At 39.4% G+C, this 21,838-nt stretch overlaps 2 protein-coding genes across 2 annotated transcripts in view; one reads left to right on the forward strand and one right to left on the reverse strand.

Annotated features, from left to right (window-relative positions):
• Window positions 1-930: 930 nt before the first annotated feature.
• On the reverse strand, window positions 931-13,073 carry KIAA1143 (KIAA1143 ortholog). Its single transcript, XM_030943731.1, has 3 exons — window positions 12,943-13,073; window positions 11,321-11,480; window positions 931-3,325 (listed from the first exon to the last, which is right to left on the reverse strand). Exons 1-3 carry the CDS (start codon window positions 13,048-13,050, stop codon window positions 3,114-3,116), a joined length of 480 nt encoding a protein of 159 aa, XP_030799591.1. The 5' UTR covers window positions 13,051-13,073; the 3' UTR covers window positions 931-3,113.
• Window positions 13,074-13,213: 140 nt separating this feature from the next.
• KIF15 (kinesin family member 15) overlaps window positions 13,214-21,838 on the forward strand; it is a 33,956-nt gene continuing 25,331 nt past the window's right edge. Inside the window, exons 1-9 of the mRNA XM_030943139.1 lie at window positions 13,214-13,282; window positions 14,835-14,877; window positions 16,052-16,235; window positions 17,360-17,436; window positions 18,596-18,633; window positions 18,763-18,860; window positions 19,232-19,411; window positions 20,073-20,282; window positions 20,381-20,506. Coding sequence (XP_030798999.1) covers window positions 13,264-13,282; window positions 14,835-14,877; window positions 16,052-16,235; window positions 17,360-17,436; window positions 18,596-18,633; window positions 18,763-18,860; window positions 19,232-19,411; window positions 20,073-20,282; window positions 20,381-20,506 — 975 coding nt within the window. The 5' untranslated portion in view covers window positions 13,214-13,263. The remainder of the gene's footprint in view (window positions 13,283-14,834; window positions 14,878-16,051; window positions 16,236-17,359; window positions 17,437-18,595; window positions 18,634-18,762; window positions 18,861-19,231; window positions 19,412-20,072; window positions 20,283-20,380; window positions 20,507-21,838) is intronic.

The raw sequence follows: 21,838 nt of genomic DNA on the forward strand, positions 1-21,838 counted from the left end.
ACTCGAGTCTCCAGAGTCTTTCACTAAAAATGGGAACTTTTGTTTAAAAGCAATTACAAATTGTATTTAAACAAGAATCCAGAATCAAACAAGATCTCAATCTTATTTTGAACAAGCCAGATCAACTGCATATTTGCGAGGAATTTTCTAATTTTAAGGTAAAACCAAATGCCCTCTGGTCCTTGGCAAGCATTTATCTGAATAGCCATGTCTCCTAAACTGCCTTACAGCTAAAGTTATGAGCTTCCAGGTTGTGCAAGAAAAATGTATGCAAATATATTTCTGTACTGACAAACAGAACCAGAGAAGTTTAAGTAAGCAGCCAGTGGTTAATTCATTCTTTCAGATGAGTTTCAGCAAGTCAGAGAATTTACTCCATTGTTGACATATGCCCAAATATTCCTCTTGTACACAGGAATGCTACAAGATTACTCGTGGATGTGTATGTATGTATTGGTACATATTTTAAATGGATTCAAACAAGTTTTAAGTATACAAAATAAATGGAAATACTAATTCCTGGGAACCTTTGGTTCTGTATTTTTTCTTTAAATTTCTTCTTCTTTTATACTTAGAGAATACAGACAAGTTATGTATTTACAAATGCAGCATGTCCTCATGGGAATAATCTGGTTATCACACAGCACCTCTCTCACAATTCTAATATGAAACCAGTGCAACAAGACTTTAATATCCATTTATATGTCTGGTTTCAATCATCTGAAAGGACAACAGAACTATTCATTTTCAAAATCAGGGTAACATGTACTCACACAAACAGTGCAAAACAGACTTGTATCTGATGTTATGCTGCAGGAAGATGGTGTGTAGGGAAATAGGCAGCAGGTACAGAAGGCTCCAATATCAGGAGGCAAAAAAATCTCATTTCATGTACTGAAATTTTTATTAAAATATCTTTGGACCACTTACAAGAAAGCATAATTTATCATTTACTACCAGATGAACAAACTAAAACCAGCTGTTTCACACAGCAACTTGAAATTTGCTCCTCGATGAAGCTTTACAGGCCAAGTAATTTCAAATGTCCTGTCACATAGCAGAACTGGTTTCATATGGTTACAGAACACACCATACATGCAAATAATTTCAAGGTCACAAGTGGCACTCCTACCACCTTGTTCTCCAAAATCCCATCAGCTCTCAGTGTTATTTCTGTCCTGTTACAGAAAAGATGCTGAAACGGACACTTTCTTTCTACCCCCCTCTGCCAGAGATTTTTACTCTCCCTTTAAGACCTGGGGGTCAGAAGCAGAACCACAGAGTCTTGTCCCAGGTTCATGGAGGCAGAAGATGCCAGGATCCCTTTAAAATGAGACAACACTTACACAGACCTCTCCTTCATTCCAACTAGCTACTGAGGAGCTGAGGCAGTGCAAGGCAGAAGCTCCCCTTTGTTTTGGTCTCTGGGCCAGGGAGGACTTTCTCTTCTGATCTTTTTTCCTTCCTTTTTCATTGCTGTCACCTGGGATGGCCAGCCATGGCACCACAATGGGAAAAACAGAACAGCCCCTGCTCCATATGGTCACTCCAGTGCCCAGCAGTGCTCAGGGGCAGCAGGGAGGGTGTGGAGCCTGGGCTGCCCCAGGCCTCTGCCTATCATCTTCTGCTGAGGAGGAGGCCAAGTCCCCCCATGAAGTCCAGCCACTGACCAGTTCCAGCTGCCACTGTTGATGGAGCTGCTGCTGCTGCCTGGAGAGAGACCCCATCTGGTGATGTGGAGCAAATGGATCAGCAGCATTTGACTGGTTTTGGAGTCCAGGTTTCTTTTTGTTTTGTCCTTGTTCCTCGTTGGTTGTTGCTTGGAGAAGAGGGACTTTCATAATCACGGAGTTTCAGATGCTGTGGTGGTTTTTTTCCCTTTGTTCTCTCTCCAACACATGGTTAGAAGAAGGGGCTTTTCCACCAGCTTGTCTTTGTCCCCTGAACCACGTGGTCTTCTATAGAGGCCAACATTTTTGAGGAGGCGTTTCTCTGCCATCTTGTCTTCTTTGTTCCCAAGCAGTCCATGGCATTCAGCACCTTTGTATTACTGTTATCCTGCCTGTTGCTGTTTCAATTTTTAGTAAACTTTTGTTTTTTCACTTATATGTTCTTGCTTTCATCTCTGCTCATCAGTGAAAGGGAGGCAGTTAAAGCTAAAAGGGGCAGTAACTCATTTTGGAGTGTCTGCCCCAGGAACTGTCTTAAACCAAGACACACACAGCTATAGTGTTTCTTGGCTTAAATTCCCCGTTTACAACTTCCCCCCTACTTGAAGAAAACTAAATTAATGCTTTTCCCAGCTTAAAGATGAAATACGGTTTTTAAACAAGCTGTCTGAGATCCCAAATAAATATGAACATGTAAGTAGTTAACTGGAACAAATATACTTTAAAAAAAAAACACCAAAACACCATCAAACCACTGAGCCCATCAGTGTCAAAACCAAAGTGCACAATCTTCGATGGTTTAGGCTTCTTTTGCATTAGTTGATACCATCAACTAGAATCAAAATCTTTATACCTTGCTATTACAAACAATTCAAATGAATTTGATGTTTCTTAGACTGCATTCACTAAAGACAGGATCAAGACAACATGAATTTAGCAAATGGAGCCTCATTTACTATAAGGCTCTGCAAGAGCTAATCTTGCAAATCACAAATGCAGAGGTTGTAACTTTTGTTAAGCTGTGAGACAGAAAGTCTCTGTTTCACAGCAATGAAGTGTCTCTATTTTGAATTTCAATAATAACAGGTAAAAACCACAATTGCCAACGAAGGCTATTCAATATAGAGGAAATACATTTCAGTAATGGAGGGCATTTTAAAATAGACTGCAAATTTGTAAGCTGAATATATACAGTTATAATTTGCTACTCATTTGTGACCTCAAATAGCTTTTACATACATGGTTAAATTCTCTTTTAAAATTAACACATGACATACAGATCCAACTAACTGCAAAGACTTAGCTCATGCTAATTATATACATTATTTCTCTAGTTGGACTATAGCAAAATAAGAGAAGACTCAGACACCATGCTTCTGTTCCTATGAAAGCCCTCAATGTTATCCAGGTCTCTAGACAGGCAAGCATAAAAAAATAAAACCCCTAATCATCATTTTCCTCATCATCAAATGAGAGAAGACTGCTGTTTTTCACTTGCTTAGCTGTACTCTGAGAAGTAGTTGCTTCCCCCTTGGTTTTCTTTGCTTCCTTCATCTTCTTACTTGAACTTACATTGAAGTCCAAACACTTCTCTGATGACCGTTTGGCTGGTTTCCTGAACATAATTTTTCCATCAGCAGGTTCTGGTTCATCATCTGTAATAAAGAGAGTAAAGTCAGAACTCACCTGCATATGTTCACAAACACATACAGACCTTGAACCAAAATCAGTAAGGCCTCTGAGAATACAACAATCATGAAAATGTGCTTTTTGCCATAAACTCTGTATCAATGAATGGCCTTCATGTACACACACCTGCTTCATGTCAGCCAGCCCTTGAAGACAATCCTCCTGCAGTTCCTATTGGAAATGGGGTTTCACTAACCAGAGCTCTAACTTAGAAAAGATTGTGAGCAGTAGAGCTTTTCCCTCACATTCCATTCACATTCACTTACCAAAATGGAGAGAAGAACTTCATAGGATCCTCTCACACTGCTTCAGTGTTTGTAAAATTCATTACAACAAATGCACTTATTTCAGAATTATGGCATCTCTTTAAATAATAAAATGGTACATATATAAGAAAAACTTTTTTTCCCTAATATATTCTGTCCTGCTGAGACAGCTGAAAAGATCACATGGTAAAAAAACCTCCCCTTTATTATTGTAATGGATGAAAGTTTCAGGGTTTCTTTGTATCTGCAAAATCACCCAACTATTCCAACTGACCAATTTTGCTCTAGTGCATGCAGAGGAGCAGACAACAATCTTGAAAACAGGAGAAGTCCCTTCCATGATTATCAGGCAGAGTGGGAAAGCTACTGCATAAGTAACAGCATCAGGGCAGTATTTCTGGAAGATAAAGTGTAATGTAAAGTCGTGAATCAGACACAAAGTTCATGCTGCAGTAGTTTGCAATTTTTATAATGTATCTGTGACAGAATGTTAAGGAGCCGTAGGTTCTGTGCAAGATATTTTTCCTAAATTACTTTTGTGAAATTCATTACTCAACAGAAATGTGTTTGACAAGATTATGTGCTATTTAATTAAAACCAATAAATAACTTTTCTCTTTAGCATAAATTCTTTCCTCAGTGTATCAGCACTAAGGCAAAAGACTTAACATTTCAGTGTTATCTACACAGCACTGGCTGAAGCTCTCTTCAGTGCACTCTCAAAACAATACAACTAATAAATCTGGTACCTTAAGGGTTGTGTGGTACAAATGAAGACATCAACTTAGAATGCCTTAAGTTTCAGAGACCCTCTTAAAGAAGAAACCTAGCTTGAAAAACCAGGCACCAATTCTGTCAATGGCTTCGACAGAATGCATCCTTCCAAAAGGTGCATACGGTAATGAGCTGGAGCACAAGTCCTGAGGGACCTGGGGTCATCCAGCCTGGAGAAAAGAAACTCTGGGAGGCCTCATCTCTCTCTGCAACTGCCTGAATGGAGGCTGTAGTGAGGTAGGTATCAGTCTCTTCTCTCAGATAACAAGCAATAGGACAAGAAATGGCCACGTGGGGAAGTTTAGATTGCACACCAAGAAAACTTTCTTCACTGTGAGAGTGATCAGGCACTGGAACAAGTTGTCCAGGGAAGCAGTGGAAACATCATCCCTTGCAGTGCTCAAAGAACGCATGGCACTTGGGGACATGGTTTAGTGGCAACAAAGCAGTGCAAGGTTTGTAAGTGGGGCTCCATGGACCCTAGATGTCTTTTCCAAACCAAACATTTCCTTGATTCTATGATTCTACACTAGTTTATGAGAAAATACTACTATGCAGAAAATAACTAACCAGGTTTGGGGAAAAACACTTCATTCTTGGCACATTAAAAAAGCATTACAGTTACAAGGAATTAGCAGCAATAATAAACTGTAGTTATGAAAAGCATAGTTCTCAATGGATTCATTGTGAACTCTGCACAGACAGCTTAAGTGTTTAGATGCTGTACATGTGATACAGAAGTTTAGGAAATGCCTACAGTAAATTTTGGGAGGGAAATAGAACTCCTGAAAGCATATTACACCTAATGAATCAGAATACACTATGCATCCTTTTTCTCAGAAATTAGGCCTCCATTTTTGGGCTAAGAAGTTTAATAGCAAATGATTCCTCTTACTAATTGTTGCATAACTACAGTGTTTATTTGGAAATAGAGATCTTTTAATTTAAACAAGATCTGAGGCCCAATTAAGCCAAATTCGGAAAAAAAAAATCTATCTATCAAATAGTCCCTTATGCGCAGACACAACTGTCTATGTGCTGTATACAGTATCCATACTGCTGTGGAAATGACAGAACTAGCTACTGGATAAGCATGAGGAGCAGAAAAGTCAAACCCCCATTGGATACTCTTTAACAAATGAATTACTACATTTTCTTAGAGTGGTAAATTTGAAAACCTAACCTCTAAAAATATAGTTCAAAGCATATCCATAAAAGAAAACAGATAAACAGCTACGTAGTTTTAATCCATGGAGAAAGAGAGGACAGAAATTTTAATTTTACTCACAACTGGCCTGCTACCCACATTGTGAACTGCACAAAATAATTTCATTTTGCCAACCAGATGGAGAAACTGATAAGTATCTTTGCAATATGAATTTCAACATGTAATAAGCTAAGGGCACAAACAGCAAAGCTCAAAAACTCCACCAAAATGGCAACTGGTTCAGCTTTGACCTCCAGGGCTACAATACTATTCACAGGTCATTCTGTATCAAAAGAAATTATTTTAGCTCTTGGCCTGGTTAAACACTGTCAAAATTTCATTATATGCTCAAGGACATTCCTTTCAGCAGGAAGCCCAGGCCAGCTTCAGAGAGCAGTGTGTGCTGGCAGTGCTTGACAAAGAATGAAGCAGATAAGGAAACACAGTAGGCCTAGCCTACATGTGGAGAGAGTGAGGACAGACTACGCTTTTTGAAAAAAATTGATGAGGCAGTTCAAGGAATTTGTGTTGATATGTTAAGATTGTCTTTTTCAGCTGGTAAAATGACTTCACTTTATCATTTGTAATTTCACCAAGTTCTTATGTGTCAGCTATCTTTTTTGCTTGCATCAAAGACCTACAAAAAACTGACTAGTATTAAGCAGTGCAAAAAAAAAAAGACTAAAGAAACAATCTCAGTGTTGGTAGCTTTTTAAACAGATTCCCAATAAAAGACTCTGTTAGTATTATGAATTATGGAAAGTGGGATTTCTGAAACACATGAAGTAAAATACATAACAGCACTACAGGAGAAATAATAAAATCCACTTCTCAAAAATTAGTCAAAAACTACACTAGCAGTTAAAATTCCTATTGTTCTTAGTTATTGCTGCTTTTTACCTGGATCACAAACCACTGGTTGACCAACAAGAGCACAGTCAGATGTTGAGCTGAAAACTCACTTCACAAGTGACATCAATTTAAGAAACCACAAAATCAGAAATTTCTTCTTTTCTATTAATTTCAAGGTATATATTAAAATAAAAGTAGAAATGAGAGCCTGAAAATGAAATACTGCTCTTCAGTTTAGAGGGTTTTTTTATTTAGTAGTCATTTGTGTAGTTAGCAGCACCACTTTTCAGCAGTTTTCATATGTCAATGAGGCAACAACAGGAAACACAAGTGCCACTAAACTGTCAGAAGCAACAGTGGAACCCATATAGGTCTATTCAAAGATAGGAGGTTAAGAAAAAAATTACAATAACCTGGCAAATTTCTTAATGGTTTCTAAGATTAGAAGTTCAGGTCAGCCATTTCAGATGCTCTTTCCAATGCTTTCTGGCCATCCATTCTCTATCCATGCCTTTGGAAGCATTTACTCCAGGAATTCAGCATACTGGCGGTTTGAAGATAAGGTCACTCTTGCTCCATAGTCAGTTGCAATTGTTTATGAGAACACTTGGGAAAATTTTCCTTACTTAAATACTGCAAAGTTAGCTTTGATTTAGGTTCCTGCTATTTCACATATATGCTAAATATTTCACAGAGCAGTATTACCTCTGTGAGATATATCTGACACACCAGCTGCTTAAATCAGAAAAGCCTGTGCTTGTTCAGGAAGGGCTCCAATAGCCAAGATAGCAGGGACTGTATTCTCCTTGCCTCTTCCCTCTACTGTCCTTCCCCAGAACCCAGCATATAGAATGAAACAAGAAAAATATTATAAGGTTTTGAACAAGAAAGGATACCTTTTGCCAAATTTGATCATCTGCATATGTCAGTGTGTCCCAGAGGCCATATGAAGAAGAAAGCAGTAGAAAAAAAAAATCTATTTTGTAGACTGTAATGAATGCTGAGGTAAACTATCTTGCAGTAATTCACATATTTTCTTTTGTGCAAATTTAATTTTTCATAAGACCATTTTTCTTTGTCTCTGAACCAACAGTGACAATTTTTAAAATTATGCATAAAACATTAAACAAAATCACTGCTGGTACACAAACTACTTATTTTTAAAAAGCCTCTGAGTCTCTGCTCCATGGAGAAAAATGTTTCAATATAGAAGGGTGTTTTCTCATATAAGAAAGGTTTGGTCCTAAATAAAAATGATCCCTGTGACTCTACTTGCAAAAGCCAACAGAAAAGCTAGGATTTGCTCTCCTTTAGGAAGCAACTAAGTGCAGCTAGGACATTAATCAGCCGGGTTTACCAAATTAATGCAAAAATGTTACTCATCTATTAAAAAAATCAAGTCATAGGAACATCTGGTGTCTAAAATTAAAAATAAACAAAACTAAAACAAACAAAAGCTCAAGCCATGTCAAAATGGTTATAGAAGAAAACAAAGGTGAAAGTATGTAAATGAGATAGGGAAATTCTGGAGTAATATCACAATCCTAAACCTGAAGATAAGGTCCTTCAAACGAGACAATCACTACAATATCAGAGAAGAGATGGCAGAAGCTCAAAACTGAATGCTTCCCAAGTTCTGAAAAACTGTTTGTATCCACAACAGATAGTTAGCAGCACATTTCAAAGGATCTATCAAAGTGCCTCAGCATTGATGCATGCTGGAAAGGAAGATTATCAGTTGGGAAATTTACTTTCCTATTACCTTTTTAGCTTCATGTAATTTCACTAATGATCTGATTTGGGACTATATAATAATGTCTAGTAGCTATTAAATTAATTTGACTTTCAACTCTGGGATTAAAATCAAAGCAACATTAAATGCAACCAAGTCATGCAGCACCAAACTTTCTTTATACTTCCCATTTTCAGAATTGAGAGCCAAAAAAGTAAAAGAAACTCTCATCTTACTCAAAACTCTCTTTATTAAGCTGAAAGTAAACAGCTGTCTAAATACCTGTCTCAGACTAGAAATCAAAATTTAAATCTAGAGGTCAGACTGACAGTGCAAAAATGGCCCAAAATGCAAAAAAGCCTTCAGCAAGTTCTGGCATAGTCACATTCATCTCCCTTCACTGGAAATTTCACACTGGGTTCTCTCCATAGCAGAGGAACACAGTAGTGTGCACAGTGCTTACCCTGTTTATTCCCATGAGCCATAAAAAGGAAAAGAACACGAAGACCTCATATGAACTGCAAAGATGAATGAACAGTAACACAATGCAGAACAGAGGGCAGCAGTCCCCAACACTCTTGCTACCTACTGCTGTGGATTCTTTCCTCCAAATGCAAGCTGTTACTGAAGGACTGAAGGGGTAATAAGCAGAGGTGACAAAGTCCTACAGGGACTCAATACTGCCATCCTCACTACATACAATTATGTCTTAGGAATGTCTTTTTCTACCAAGTAAGTTCAGTCACTCTATTCAAATACACTTCCATTTCATACTGTGTATTCAGCTTGGTAGCTCTTTTGGACTTTTTTCACAGCATGGACTCCACCTCAATAGATTCTCATGGACAACTACTTCTTTTTGCCCGGCCTTACAAAATCATTTTTCCTCCTACTGTGATCACTCCAAGTTCAAGTTGCTTATATGAAAAGGAAGCCAATGCTCAGAAAGAATCATGATATTTCTTTCCAATAAGTTGAAACTTCTCCCAATACTAGGAGGGTGAAAAGAAAATTTGCGATGACTTTGAAACTGCGACACCAAGCATCTGTATGCATTGCACTTCAATAACAAGACACCAGGAAGTCAGCCCAAAGCTGAGCATATATTCTCAGAGGAATTCAAGTCATATACCTGCTTAGACCTTACATTTGTAAGATCTACAATCTGTAAGATTGTACAGATCTACCTGCAGAAAATAGGATGTGGTTTATTTCGTTTCAAGCTAACCTATGTTAATAAAAATTAAGATTTCACATCAATGTGCTTTTCAAAAAATGTAAGATTCTCAACATATTTTCTCCCACTTCTGTTACTGACTTCTCCATTTATACCATTTGAATTTTAACATATACATCTACACAGAGACAGCATGAACCTGAATTTTCAAATCCAAACGGCAGACAAAGAGAGAAGCTAAGGATGTCATATTGACAGCCATGGGCTAGGCCTCACAGTGTGCTCTAAATTCAATTGGCAGCTTTTGTAAATAGCCATAATGGCTAACCACAGAAGATGTCCAGTTTCTATGATTCACCTTCCTGTTTTATACTTGTGGAGTTCCAGTTCCTATATTCTTAATTGTCAAGACACTTCCACTAGAGACAGCAGTAGCTACATTCAATTTGTCAAGTCTTCTGTCAGCAAAAGATAAAGCTACATTTCATCACACCCTGTGTGATGACTGAAGCTTTTGGACACTCAAAGCACTTATGTCAATCACACCTGAATGATGAATACTGACAGAAATTCTTAACATAACTGTATCCATCAACTGTAGTTTCTCATCCTTACTGTAAAACTGCAGCAGCCCCTCCCACACTACTTCCATCTTCCCATTCTGTGTAATTCTTTGTGGCAGTGTCCTAGGGTGACTTTATGATGCTTGCATCTCCAATCCTCTGCTCTGTTCATACTGGATATTATACTCTCTGCCTTCAAGACTGGTTCTGAGAGCAAAGGCAGAGAGAAGAAGAAGCATGGAGTTTGTTATCAGAAACTGCACTGCTCCTCTACATGCTCTGCTGGATTGTTTTGTCTGGGCACAGATGAAGCAGAACAGGACCCTTCTTTGCTTTTTAGTTAGTTTAGCTAGTCAAGGCAGGGAAGTCTTCCCTGAACTGTCTTTTCTTTCCCTTTTCTTGGAACTGTTCAAACCTGCTCTGGACTGGGGACCTGGGGAGCGCAGAGAGTTTGCATTTTGTGGCCACCGGGGCATTCTCTGGGCAGCGGCCATTCCCAGTGCCGGAGGAAATGATAACAGAGCGACCATGCCAGGAGAGACTTCCTGAATTTGCCATCTCTTCAGAGCAGTGAATAAGTTTTGTCATCTGATATTGTTCATTTTTTGTGCTGGGGAGTGCTTTACCTGTTAAATAAACAGGTTTTTTCCACTTCTGTCCAAGGAAATTTTTCCCAAACCAGTTGGGGGAAGGGGCTGCGTGAGTTTGCTTTCTGGGGGGGCCCCCTTTTGGAGGTTTTCTCCCAAATTTGCCCTAAACCAGGACACAGAAAAACATTTTTTGTCTGGACCTTGCTGGTTTTTGGCACTATTGTATTATCTGTTTATCTTGTTTAGTGTATTTGCAAGTCACAACACATACTGGGGTTGATTTTAAGCAAGTAATGACATGGACCAGTCAGGCAAGTGAACATGTTCCCAAGCCATACATCTGCAATTCTTTCCACAGACCTGAATGCCTCTACCCTGACAACCTCTTTCATGAACTCATACAATTACCTTTTAAACATCCACTCCACTGTCAAATTCGGCTGAACTAGTCAATGAGTTAAAAAATGATCACAGGTGACGTCAAAAGACTGTGCACTGGAATAATACAACAAAAAGATTAATTTACAAAAATACGAAAATGAATTAATTTAAGGAAGTATTTAGAGGGAGGATGGGGCACAATCAAGAAGCACAGAACTACATCATTATAAAAAGCCAGACAGCCTGAATATGTACTTAAGGACTTGAGATTAGGAACCAGAGTGCAAATTATTTAGGTGAAAAATTCAGAACTAATCAAAGGTAGTATTAAACAGTAGAAAGCTGAGCAAGTATCAGACCCGCTTTTGTGGGTTACCTCTTTGACTACACAAAGCAAGAAATTAGTAGTTTGAAATTCACCTGATTCTTTTGACTTTAAGGCCTCTTTGATTTGCTGCTTAATCTTCATTGCTTCTTCTGCTGTCAAGTCCCCTTTCTTCAGTGTCACCACTTGAGGCTGCTCATCTTCCTTGTCACTGCCATTGTCACTGTCATCATCGGCAAGTGGAAGCTGCTCTCTCTGGACAAGAGAGAAATAAAAGCCATCCTGATCATCACTCCAGCTGTGGGCCAGTACTCCTTGGTTTCACTTTTGCAAAAGGTTATTGAGGAGACTTGGCATAACTGCCAGTGCCAGGCCCTCCCAACACATGCTATCCAAAGGACACTCCAATCCTATCTCTGAGACACAGCTTCCCATTGAAAACATTAGCATGGGAGGAGGGGCTTCTTCAATTAGAGACCAGAAGGAACTTGGGAAGCAAGAAATTAATTCCTTTTCTTTGCCATCTTGACTGTGCAGCACTGTCTGCTATGCAACACTAAGAAAAGCTTTAAATGCAAGGGTCTAAACTTGAACCTTCTATGCTGTACTCAAAGCAGCACAAAGGGAAATGTGGGTCCATGGTGGCTGGGTTATTAAACCTGGCTAAACAAATCACTGTAAGCAGCACTGACACAAGGAAGATCATACTCCTGTTTCTGCTCTCTCAAACTTGTGCACTGGGACAGAAGAATCAATTCAGGTAATTTTTTATTTTTTTAAAATAAACCTTCTGGCAGGCAAACCTCAGTGCAGCAACCTGAAGTTTGCCAATATTAGAGGACCTGAAAACTTTATATTGCAAGGAAAAGTACAGATAGTATTACTGTAATCTACTGAATATATATAAATGTATATAAAAAACCATAAGTTCATTTCTTAAGGTATCCTGTAAAATCCTATTTAGGGGGAAACACATGCAAAATCACATTGGAAGCAGAAAAAAACTGTGCATCAGGAAAGGCTGCCTTTTAAAAAACCCGCTGCCTTTCCAGCCATCACAACACAGTTCATGACCACGGACCTACAGCAAGATGTTTTGGGTTGGGAGGGACCTTAAAGATCATCCAGTTCCAACCCCCTCGCCGCGGACAAGGGCTCCTCCCACTAGGCCAGGTTGCTCAGAGTCCCATCGAACCTGGTCTTGAGCAGTTCCAGAGACGGGGCATCCCCAGAGTCCTTAGGCAGCCTGTCTCACCACCCTCTAAGAATTTTTTTCTATGTATCGAACCTAAATTTCTCTTCCTCCAGTTCGAACTCAGGTTAACTCCTTTACAATAATTTTTTTACCGCACTTCTAGAACATTTTTTTCCACACCACCCCCCTCCTCCACCGCCCTGGGCTTTTTAAAGCCCCGTTCAAGCCCGGATATCACCGCTGCTCGCCCCGGGCCCCCACAGCCCCCGCGGGCACGGAGAGGCTGAAGCGGCTGCTCCGCAAGGCCACCACAGCAGCCTTGCAGTTATCTTGATCCGCCAACACAAAGAAAAACCAAGTTACACACAGGATTTCAGTCCGTTTCAGCGAGTAACTACGGCTCCCCCTTGCATTACAAACGCTGCTTCCCCACAGCCCACAACGCGAGCGGGCGGGAATGGGCGGGCACCAAGGCTCGGGAAGCGGGCACTGCCGCCTCCCACCCGCGGGCCAGGGCGTTACCTTGGTGTCCACCGTGGGGCCCTCCCGATACCCGACCCGCCGCTTGAAGCGGCTGAGGAAGGCGGGCTCGGCCGGCCGCACGTAGGAGACCTGGTTCCTCTTGCTCATGGCCGCCGCCGCGCGCGCTTCCGGGCGGGGCGCGTCGCGCGCTCTCCGTTCCGGGGCTCCCGGCCAATGGCGGGGCACGCGCGCGCCGGGGAAAATGGCGGCGCCCGCGCTGGGCTCGGGCAGGGGGCGGGGCCGCGCAGATGAGCGCCAAATTCGAAGGCGCCGCCATTTTGGAGCGGCGGGTGGGCGGGAGTTGCCGGGTTCGGAGTGACCATGGCTCCCGGCGAGAAAGGTGAGGGGGAACGGCCGGGAAGGGGCTTGGGGATGTGCCCGCGGTTTGGGGAGCGGGGGGGACCGGGGCACTGAGGGACGGGTGTGCCCGGGAGAGCCGCGCTGTGCCGTGCCCTGGCGGGGCATCACCCGCGTGGGAGAACCAGTGGGGCCGGGTGCCGAGGGGCTCGGTGCCCCCCAGCGGGGCAGAGGCTCCGGGGGTTCCGTCCTGCGCTGCCCCGGTGGTGTCGGGGTACCTGGGAGTCGGCCCTTTCCCAAAATTACAGAATAAGCTGAGTCCGAAGAGACCCCAAGGATCATCGAGTCCAACTCCCGGCCCTGCACAGCACCATCCGCAGCAATCACACTGTGTGCCCGGGAGCATTGTCCGAACACTTCCTGAACTCTGTCAGGCTTGTGCTGTGATCCCTTCCTTGGGGTGCCTGCTCCAGTGCCCAGGCACCCTCTGAGTAAAGAGCCTTTTTCCAACCCAAACCTCCCTTGACACAATTGCAGGCTATTCCCAGGGCTGTGCAAGTGTCGGTCTGATTTCAGTTTTTAACTGCACTCCTTTCCTTGATAACTTGTTCAGTTGAAGAATAAATTGCTTAATTAGAAGCTAAAATATTTCTCAGATGTTGAGTAAATCATAACAGCACATAAAAAGCTCACGCAGCAGCAGCAGGATATTTAGGTAGTATGAACGTCAAAGAGAAGGTAAGCATCTTTGCACATCATTGTTCATTCTGCTGTTAAAGGTGGTCCTCTTACAAAAAAACCTGTGTGCTTATAAAGATTTTGTAAATACTTTATTATTGGAATATTTTGAGGCATTGTCTTTCATTATTATTTTGCTTATTTTTAAATACAATTTTGTTACTTTGGTTAATGTTTTGACTATATTATGGACTTTGATGTCAGATTAAGTAAAAAATAAGTCCCTTTATCTACCTATGGGGTAATATGTGCTGTCTCCTTGCAATCTGAAGCTGTGCAAAATGAGCCTCACTCACAGAATCAGTGAGGTTGGAAAAGACCTCTGAGATCATGGAGTCCAACCTATGACTGACTAACGCCTTGTCAACCAGGCCATGGCACTGAGTGCCATTCCAGACACCTCCAGGCATGTCCAGTACCTCCCTGGGCAGCCCATTCCAAAGTCTAATCAGCCTTTCAGTGAAGACATTCCTCCTGATGTCCAACCTGAACGTCCTCTGGCACAGCTTGAGGCTGTGTCCTCTTGTCCTGTCACCTGGGAGAAGAGTCTGACCCCAACCTCCTTCCAGGCAGTTGTAGGATGATATGGTCTCCATAGCCTCCTTTTTACCAGAATAAACAAATGGCACATTGAAAAGTGTGCACACTTTCACATTAAAGGACCGGAGACTTCACTTCCTCTGTAACTGAAATCTTTCTTCCAAAGGAAGATAATTACCAAATATTTTCATGCACAGAACAGGTATTTATAGGGCTCTCCATTTATTTCCCTCTCTACTGCTTACAGTATTTTCTATTTAAGTCAGGAGTTTTGAGCAGTAATTTTAATTTTTGTGTGTCTCTCTTTTCTTTTATAGGAGGTCTGCGTGACTCTTCAATATCTTTGCTGAACTCATCTAGGTAAAATAATATTGGCCAGTTCCCATATATTATTAATCACATTGCACAGAAACAAAACCTAGCATAACTTTGTGAGATAAAGTTTTTTCTTTCAATCTTTACCTGCCTAAGATTGCTGCCTTTCTGTCCTAATATCCTTACAGGCTTTAAAAAAAAGTATTCATAATAAAACTGTTACACTGACATGTTGCGTTCCTCTTGGAATGCTGCCATGCAATAAATTTTCATTTCTCCGCTAATTCTGCAGCTGCACTTTAGAGTTTTTATGAAGAAATATCCCCCTAGGAACTTCAGTCCTGTGAGGAAGCCCTAAACTAAAACAAAAACCAAAACGCGCTCCTCCAAGTGTAAACTGTGGCGCAACTCAGAATAATGAAAGTACATTTGGCAAATTAATTTGATGTGTCTTAGGGAAAATGTTATACTGGATTTTTCTCAGCTGCTGCTTATGTTCTCAGCCCTTTCCTCTGCCACTACCCAACTGCACATTTCATTCATGAAGCCCCTTCCCCACTCTTAAAACTGTTCTTCTCTCTTGTTACCAAAAGTAAAAATAGCAGTTACAACACCCTCCTGCTAAAACTTGGAAAAGAATGAAGTAAAGTAAATCCAAGTTTCCTACCCCTTCATGTCAGAATTTAGTACTTTACTATTTTATGGGTGCGTTGGTATTTATGGCAGAACTCTTCAGAGCCTTAATGTAAGTCATGCACAGTTACTTGTTAAAGCTGATAAGTGTAATGAAATTGGTTAGGGATGTTTTAGATGCAGGCACTTGCTATCCTTTATTTGATTCATTGATCAAGAATTGATTCTTTTTCCCCTTCTTGTGAGCACCAAAGAAAAATGCTGACAACTTTTTTGCTGGTCCATAGCATTATCTGATCCATTGGTCCATTAAAGCTTCCAGGAGTAAGAAGGGCATCTCATGTTCACTGTACAGTGTGTTCTTTTAGAGCTAAAGCTACGTGCCACAGCAATGAATTGCATGTACCTGCATGTTCTTTGTTTTTTAAATCTGCCACATTTTTACCTCTATTGATTATGTCTACAAGTAGTATGATTTTCGGACAGACCTTTGTAAGACTTCATGTGCTTCATCTGATTGTTGCATTTAATTTTATCAGACAGCTGATCTATTTGGAAGTAATCTAATGCATAAACATTTATTTAGTGTTGAAGGTGATGCTATCAAGGTTTTTGTACGGGTGCGTCCCCCTTCAGACAGCACTGCATTAACGGATGGAGATCATGGCCTGTGTTTATCTGTGCTTTCATCAAACACCATCCGCCTGCACTCAAAGCCTGAGCCTAAGATCTTCACTTTTGATTGTGTTGCAAATATGGAAACAACACAGGTAATTATTTCCAGAATCTCATAACTACTGCTGTTTTCACCCAAGTTTTGGCAGCTACTATGCTAAGCCTATCTAAAGATGATGTAGTGCATTAGGTCTAATTTTTTGCAGTGGTCAGATTGGAAATACGCTGTTATAGTATACAATGCAGCCCTAAATTCTGCTCTCTAACAGTTTTGATGTGATTTTTTTTTTAGCTGTTAATTTCTTTAATTGGAGTTTGAATTAAAATTGAATGTTTTGTTTGTAAATGTTATGGTAACACCATAGAGAGAAAATAAATCTATTGAGACAAATGTATAAAAATAACTGGCACTCAGTAGCTGATATTAAGATGTGATTTCACAGAATCACAGAATGTGCTGAGTTGGAAGAGACCCACAAAGATCATCAAGTTCAACTCTTGGCCCTGCACATTTGTTTTTAAGGAACTTCAGAGTTTCTATTCTATTTACTATATTTCCTTCTTATACTTTTGCCTTTTAAATGCTCACCTGGGACAAGTAATACTGGAAAGAAAGTCCTTCAATTTAATTTCTATAATATGGTGATTGATATTCTGAACATAATTTTAATTCTGCTAGGACTCCCAATTCCATTTAAATTCTGTTAAAAAAACAAACAAAACCTCCCAAAAACCTTACCTACTCTAGGCTATTATTTGTGGCTAGGCCCTTCTTGCAGATCTAAGAGAAAAATGTGAAGACAGACGAGGCTAAATTGTGCAGCTCTGTTGAATGCACCATTGTGTAGTGACAGAAGTTGAAAGCTGGATTTTATAAGTGTCACAGGCGCCTGGCCTACCAATGGTGTAAACTGCATCACATAATTAAAACCACTGGATCAAAATTATTACTATGTACTTGGAAGCTGTTACTATGATGCTGAATTTTATTCTTTCTCTTTGAGTTTAGCAAGGAATAAATTTTTTTTCGGAGAGAATAATTTATGTCACAAAGACTTAGGATATATCATTTTGCTGTGAGAATTCCAGGGCTCATCATACATGTCTACCCTTAAGGAATGCATCTATTATATACTATAAAGTTATGGCATAGGAAACACTGATATAACAGATACTTAAACACGTGGTGCCAAGTGCTTTTTCTTTCCCTTGTCCCCAGGAGTCTGTGTTCTCAAGTGTGGCTAAAAACATTGTTGAATCTTGTATGAATGGCTACAATGGAACCATCTTTGCATAGTAAGTGATTTTGTAGCAATTACAGTCGTTTCATAGCAATGGTGACATTTAAGGAGATCCTGCTAATAAGCAGTTGGGGTTTTAAGAGGCAGAGCCTGCCTGATGTTACAGTAAACTTTAAAAGTGCTTCCTTACTGCAGCACAGCACAAGGAATGTTCTTGCAGTATTGGATGGTACTCCTTGCCCCTCTTTTGGAGGAATCTGTATGTAGGTGTTATGCTTTTAACACTTAAGGCTAATAATGCCGATGTAAACTCATTCCAGTTTTACTATTATTTAAAAAGTGGGAAGAGAAAGCTAGTGGTTGTAGAAGTTACTGTACTTTTAAAGAGAAAGCTAGTGGTTTTCAGAATGTCCATGGTAAAATGGAATGAAAAATTTTTTTAACTTCACATTTGATCAGCTCAACTCTTCAGTGACTCTTGGCTGCCTGTGGGAAAACTCAGGAATGATAATTTTAACTTTTAGAATGTTTTTAAGGTAGAAATATATCCACGACTAGTAGTATGAATATCGTTATATTAACTTAATATTATTTTTCATTTTGAAAACTGAGGAAGCACTTTGGTCAGAAAATGCTGACTTAAAGGGCTAATCTAATCAAAACCTTACTGGGGTGTTTTTAGTGTAGCACAGCTTTTGCAAAATTATGAAGTCCACTTTGTTACAATATACAAATGTGAAAAAATGAAATGAAATTGCCCTGAAGTTTCTCTAGCATGATTAATAACTACATTAGAAAAAAAAAAAAGCTCTAAAAGAAAAAAGTACTTTAAAGTCAGATATATCCTTATATCCAAATATATCCTGAGTGACATAAAACTCTAAAGATTGACCCCAAAATTAGTTTTATGTATATATTTGAACACCTTCATTTTAATGCTAATTTCCCTTTCCAACAGAAATGAGGAAGGAAATGGTGGGTGGCAGGGGAGACAAAATGGGATTTATCTAATGGGATTTCTTGGTAAAATTTGCTGTTCTATTTTTATACCTTTTTAGCTGACTGATTTCTCAACTTGCTTCTCTATCCTTATCTTCAGTTAAGAAAATTTTTTGTTTGCTTGTTTTAAACTTTGACTTTTCCTTAAAAGTTGCAGATAATTGAAAAATTCAGAATAAAGTTTAGTCTCACTTTTTTTTTTTTCTTTTTGTTAGTGGCCAGACTGGGTCAGGAAAAACCTTTACTATGATGGGTAAGTGCATGAGAGATTAATCTTTCAGTGGTTTCTTAATTTTTTTTGTCTTGAAATGTATTCCTCATGTCAGCCGCTACTCTTGAGTACTACTAATTAATTACTTTTTTAATTACAAAATCTCTTTAGGACCATCTGATTCTGATAATTTCACTCACAGTCTGAGAGGTGTAATTCCACGGAGCTTTGAATACTTATTTTTTCTAATTGAGCGGGAAAAGGAAAAGGTACATTTATTTTATAATTGTTATTGCAGTAATGTCTCACAGTAAAGATTAGCTAGGGTTGGTAAACTGGTGTGCAGCCATTAAGTTACCAAGATTATTGCCTGAAATTTATTAATAAGAAATGCTTGCATCTAGTACTCTACCAAATTATAGTACAGTTTCTTCAGATACAAGTGTGCTCATATTTTGAGTCTAGAAATGCATCTAGGTTTCTGGATGTTGGTTGTCACCTGGGCACCAGGAATGTATAGTGCGCAGAATATACATGCAATCTAATAGCTTTAGGTACATGTGAAAAGAGACTTGCTGCCATACCATGACAGACTTCATAAAACCCATCTGTTTATAGTGTAAATTAATGTGTTTTTCAGGCTGGCACTGGAAAGAGTTTTCTCTGCAAATGCTCATTTATTGAAATCTACAATGAACAGATATTTGACTTGCTAGATTCTGCTTCAGCTGGACTCTTTCTCAGAGAACACATCAAGAAGGGAGTCTTTGTTGATGGTGCTGTTGAACAGGTGGTGTCATCTGCTGCTGAAGCATACCAGGTATTTTTTGGCACTTTTTAATGCTGGACTATTCATCTTAAATCTTACATGGTGAATATTCCTCTTGGATTAAAGCACTTTTTTTTGCTTAATTTTTGTCTGTAATGCTTTGTGTCCCCCTATCTCCCCGCTTCGAAACACAGTGTAAAAAAAGCTGTTTAGATCAATGCTTTCTGACTATCCCATACCTGTAAGAAATCATAAAGGTTTTAGAGTTTGGAATACCTGAATGGCACTTACAGTAATTTTTCCGAAATGCTTGCCCTACACATCTCTGAAATCACAGGAAATGTAATTTTCTGTGGCTAAGTGAGCTCCATGGGTTCCAGAATTGTCAGGTTTATTTCTCCATGAATGATACACATACAGATAGTACTTGTGTGACTTTAATTTTTATTTTAATTATTCTTGTGTGTACTGCTTTCAAACAGCAGTGTCACCTTTGGAGAAAAGACGTGAATATTATAACATGTTCTGCCACTAAGCTTGACTGCAGCTATATCTTTTTTGCTTTTGAAATACTTATATTGGAAAACAGTAAAAAAAGTCCTTGTCCAAAATCTGTTGCATGGAATTGTGGCTATGGCTGCTTATGTCACCTGTATGTGAAGTACAGTCTGACGCAGTTGAAATTGTTGAAATTGAAATTTCTCATGCTTAGGTATTAACCACGGGCTGGAGAAACCGTCGTGTGGCATCGACCTCCATGAACAGAGAATCCTCCAGATCCCATGCAGTTTTCACTATCACAGTGGAATCCATGGAGAAAAACAATGAGGTTGTTAACATTCGCTCCTCCCTGCTCAACCTGGTTGATTTGGCAGGATCTGAGAGACAGAAAGACACCCATACAGAAGGACTGAGGTTAAAGGTTGGTTCTATAGTATCTATGGCATCTTTCTCCTTTCAGATGCAGTGCCCTGTTCCTTCCACCAACTCCATTCACTCTTATTCCCTCCTGTTTTATAGGAAGCAGGCAACATCAATCGGTCACTAAGCTGCCTGGCCCAAGTAATCACAGCACTTGTTGATGTGGGCAATGGCAAACAGAGACACGTTTGTTACCGGGATTCCAAGCTCACTTTTCTTCTACGGGTAATACATATCCTCTGGATTTTATCTGCTACCTGGGATGTAGAAAAATATATCTCACTGGGCTTTTTAACTATTAAAAGCTGAATTCCAGTGCCTTAAAGTTGTTTCATTATTGGGCATATGGAAAAAAGATTGAAAATTGTCTTTTTAGCCTAAGCAGATTTCTGATCAATCCATTGCTGTTAACTGAAGACAAATCTATTTATTTCCATAAGCTACTACTGCATACATATTTGGAAGTTTTAATGAAAAAAGCACATTTTCTTCCTTATAATTTGGGAAATAATGTGTATCAAAATGTAATATTTAGAGATGTATTGATACATTTGCTGTGATTTCCAGAATTAGCTTATGTGTGCTTAGGGTTGGTCTGGTGTTAAAGATCAGTTAAATTTAGTCTCCTGCGTGAGAGCTTATAGGCTCTTTTCAAAATGAACACAAAACAAAGACATGAGCAGTCAAAGATTTGTTGGATGTCAGCACTCACCAAAATTCTGTGAAGTGTACATGAATGGCTGTAGTATATTTTTGTATTATAATATAGTATTTGTGCACATACAGTATTTGTATTACAACACAGTATTGTGATCACAGCAAAATTTCTCAATGTTCCATCCCAGTTCTGTGTAGATTGATGAAACTCTGAGGAATTATGTTCTTCCAATGCAACCCAAAATACAAAAAAACTGGAAGAGAATTACAACTTTGTTACTTTAAGTGGTCATTTTTTGAGGTGTCTGTACTGCAAAGAAATCCACGAACATGAGCTTTGCTACTACAGAGTGAGAATACCATCAAGGCTTGTGGACTATTCTGTAGTACCAGACTTTTAGTCTTTAGCTATAAATGTTGCCTCCCCTGAGATGTGAGAACTACTGGTTTAACAGCACAGAAATGCTGTTTGTGTAAAAGGGAGATGATCCTTTTATATCCTTTTATATCCTTGGTCAAGAATCTGTTGGTTTGTGATTTTGTTTGATAGTTGCAACCAGAAGAAAGATAGGTTGGTACAATGAACAGATGATGTTGAAAGTAATGTTACCACTAATCTGCTAATTACCAAAATTATTTTTGCAGTTGTTTAGAATTTTTTCCTCTCCCTGCTGTTCAGGTGAATAAAATATCTCAATATAGTCTGGGTTTTGAAGCCCCAAATAAAGTATTTAAGGTCACATCCTTTATCCCCACATTTGAAATAAAATTTGAGAAACTTACCTTCTATGTGGATATTTGTTAAGCTAAATTATTTCTGCAATTTGTTCAAAATAATACACAGTGTCTTTTAGGTGATGGCTTCCTATTGTCACCAAAAACATGCAAATAAAACTAACT

This window comes from Camarhynchus parvulus, chromosome 2 (assembly GCF_901933205.1).
Source record: "Camarhynchus parvulus chromosome 2, STF_HiC, whole genome shotgun sequence".
Classification (NCBI taxonomy): domain Eukaryota; kingdom Metazoa; phylum Chordata; class Aves; order Passeriformes; family Thraupidae; genus Camarhynchus; species Camarhynchus parvulus.

What these genes read in the sequence shown, in the direction of transcription:
- KIAA1143 (XM_030943731.1), bottom strand. Translation starts at nt 13,050, where the DNA reads ATGAGCAAGAGGAACCAGGTCTCCTACGTGCGGCCGGCCGAGCCCGCC. An exon ending in GCCCCACGGTGGACACCAAG is followed by an intron (nt 11,481 to 12,942) that starts GTAACGCCCTGG and finishes TCTCTTGTCCAG; the next exon opens with AGAGAGCAGCTTCCACTTGC. An exon ending in CTTAAAGTCAAAAGAATCAG is followed by an intron (nt 3,326 to 11,320) that starts GTGAATTTCAAA and finishes TCTTTATTACAG; the next exon opens with ATGATGAACCAGAACCTGCT.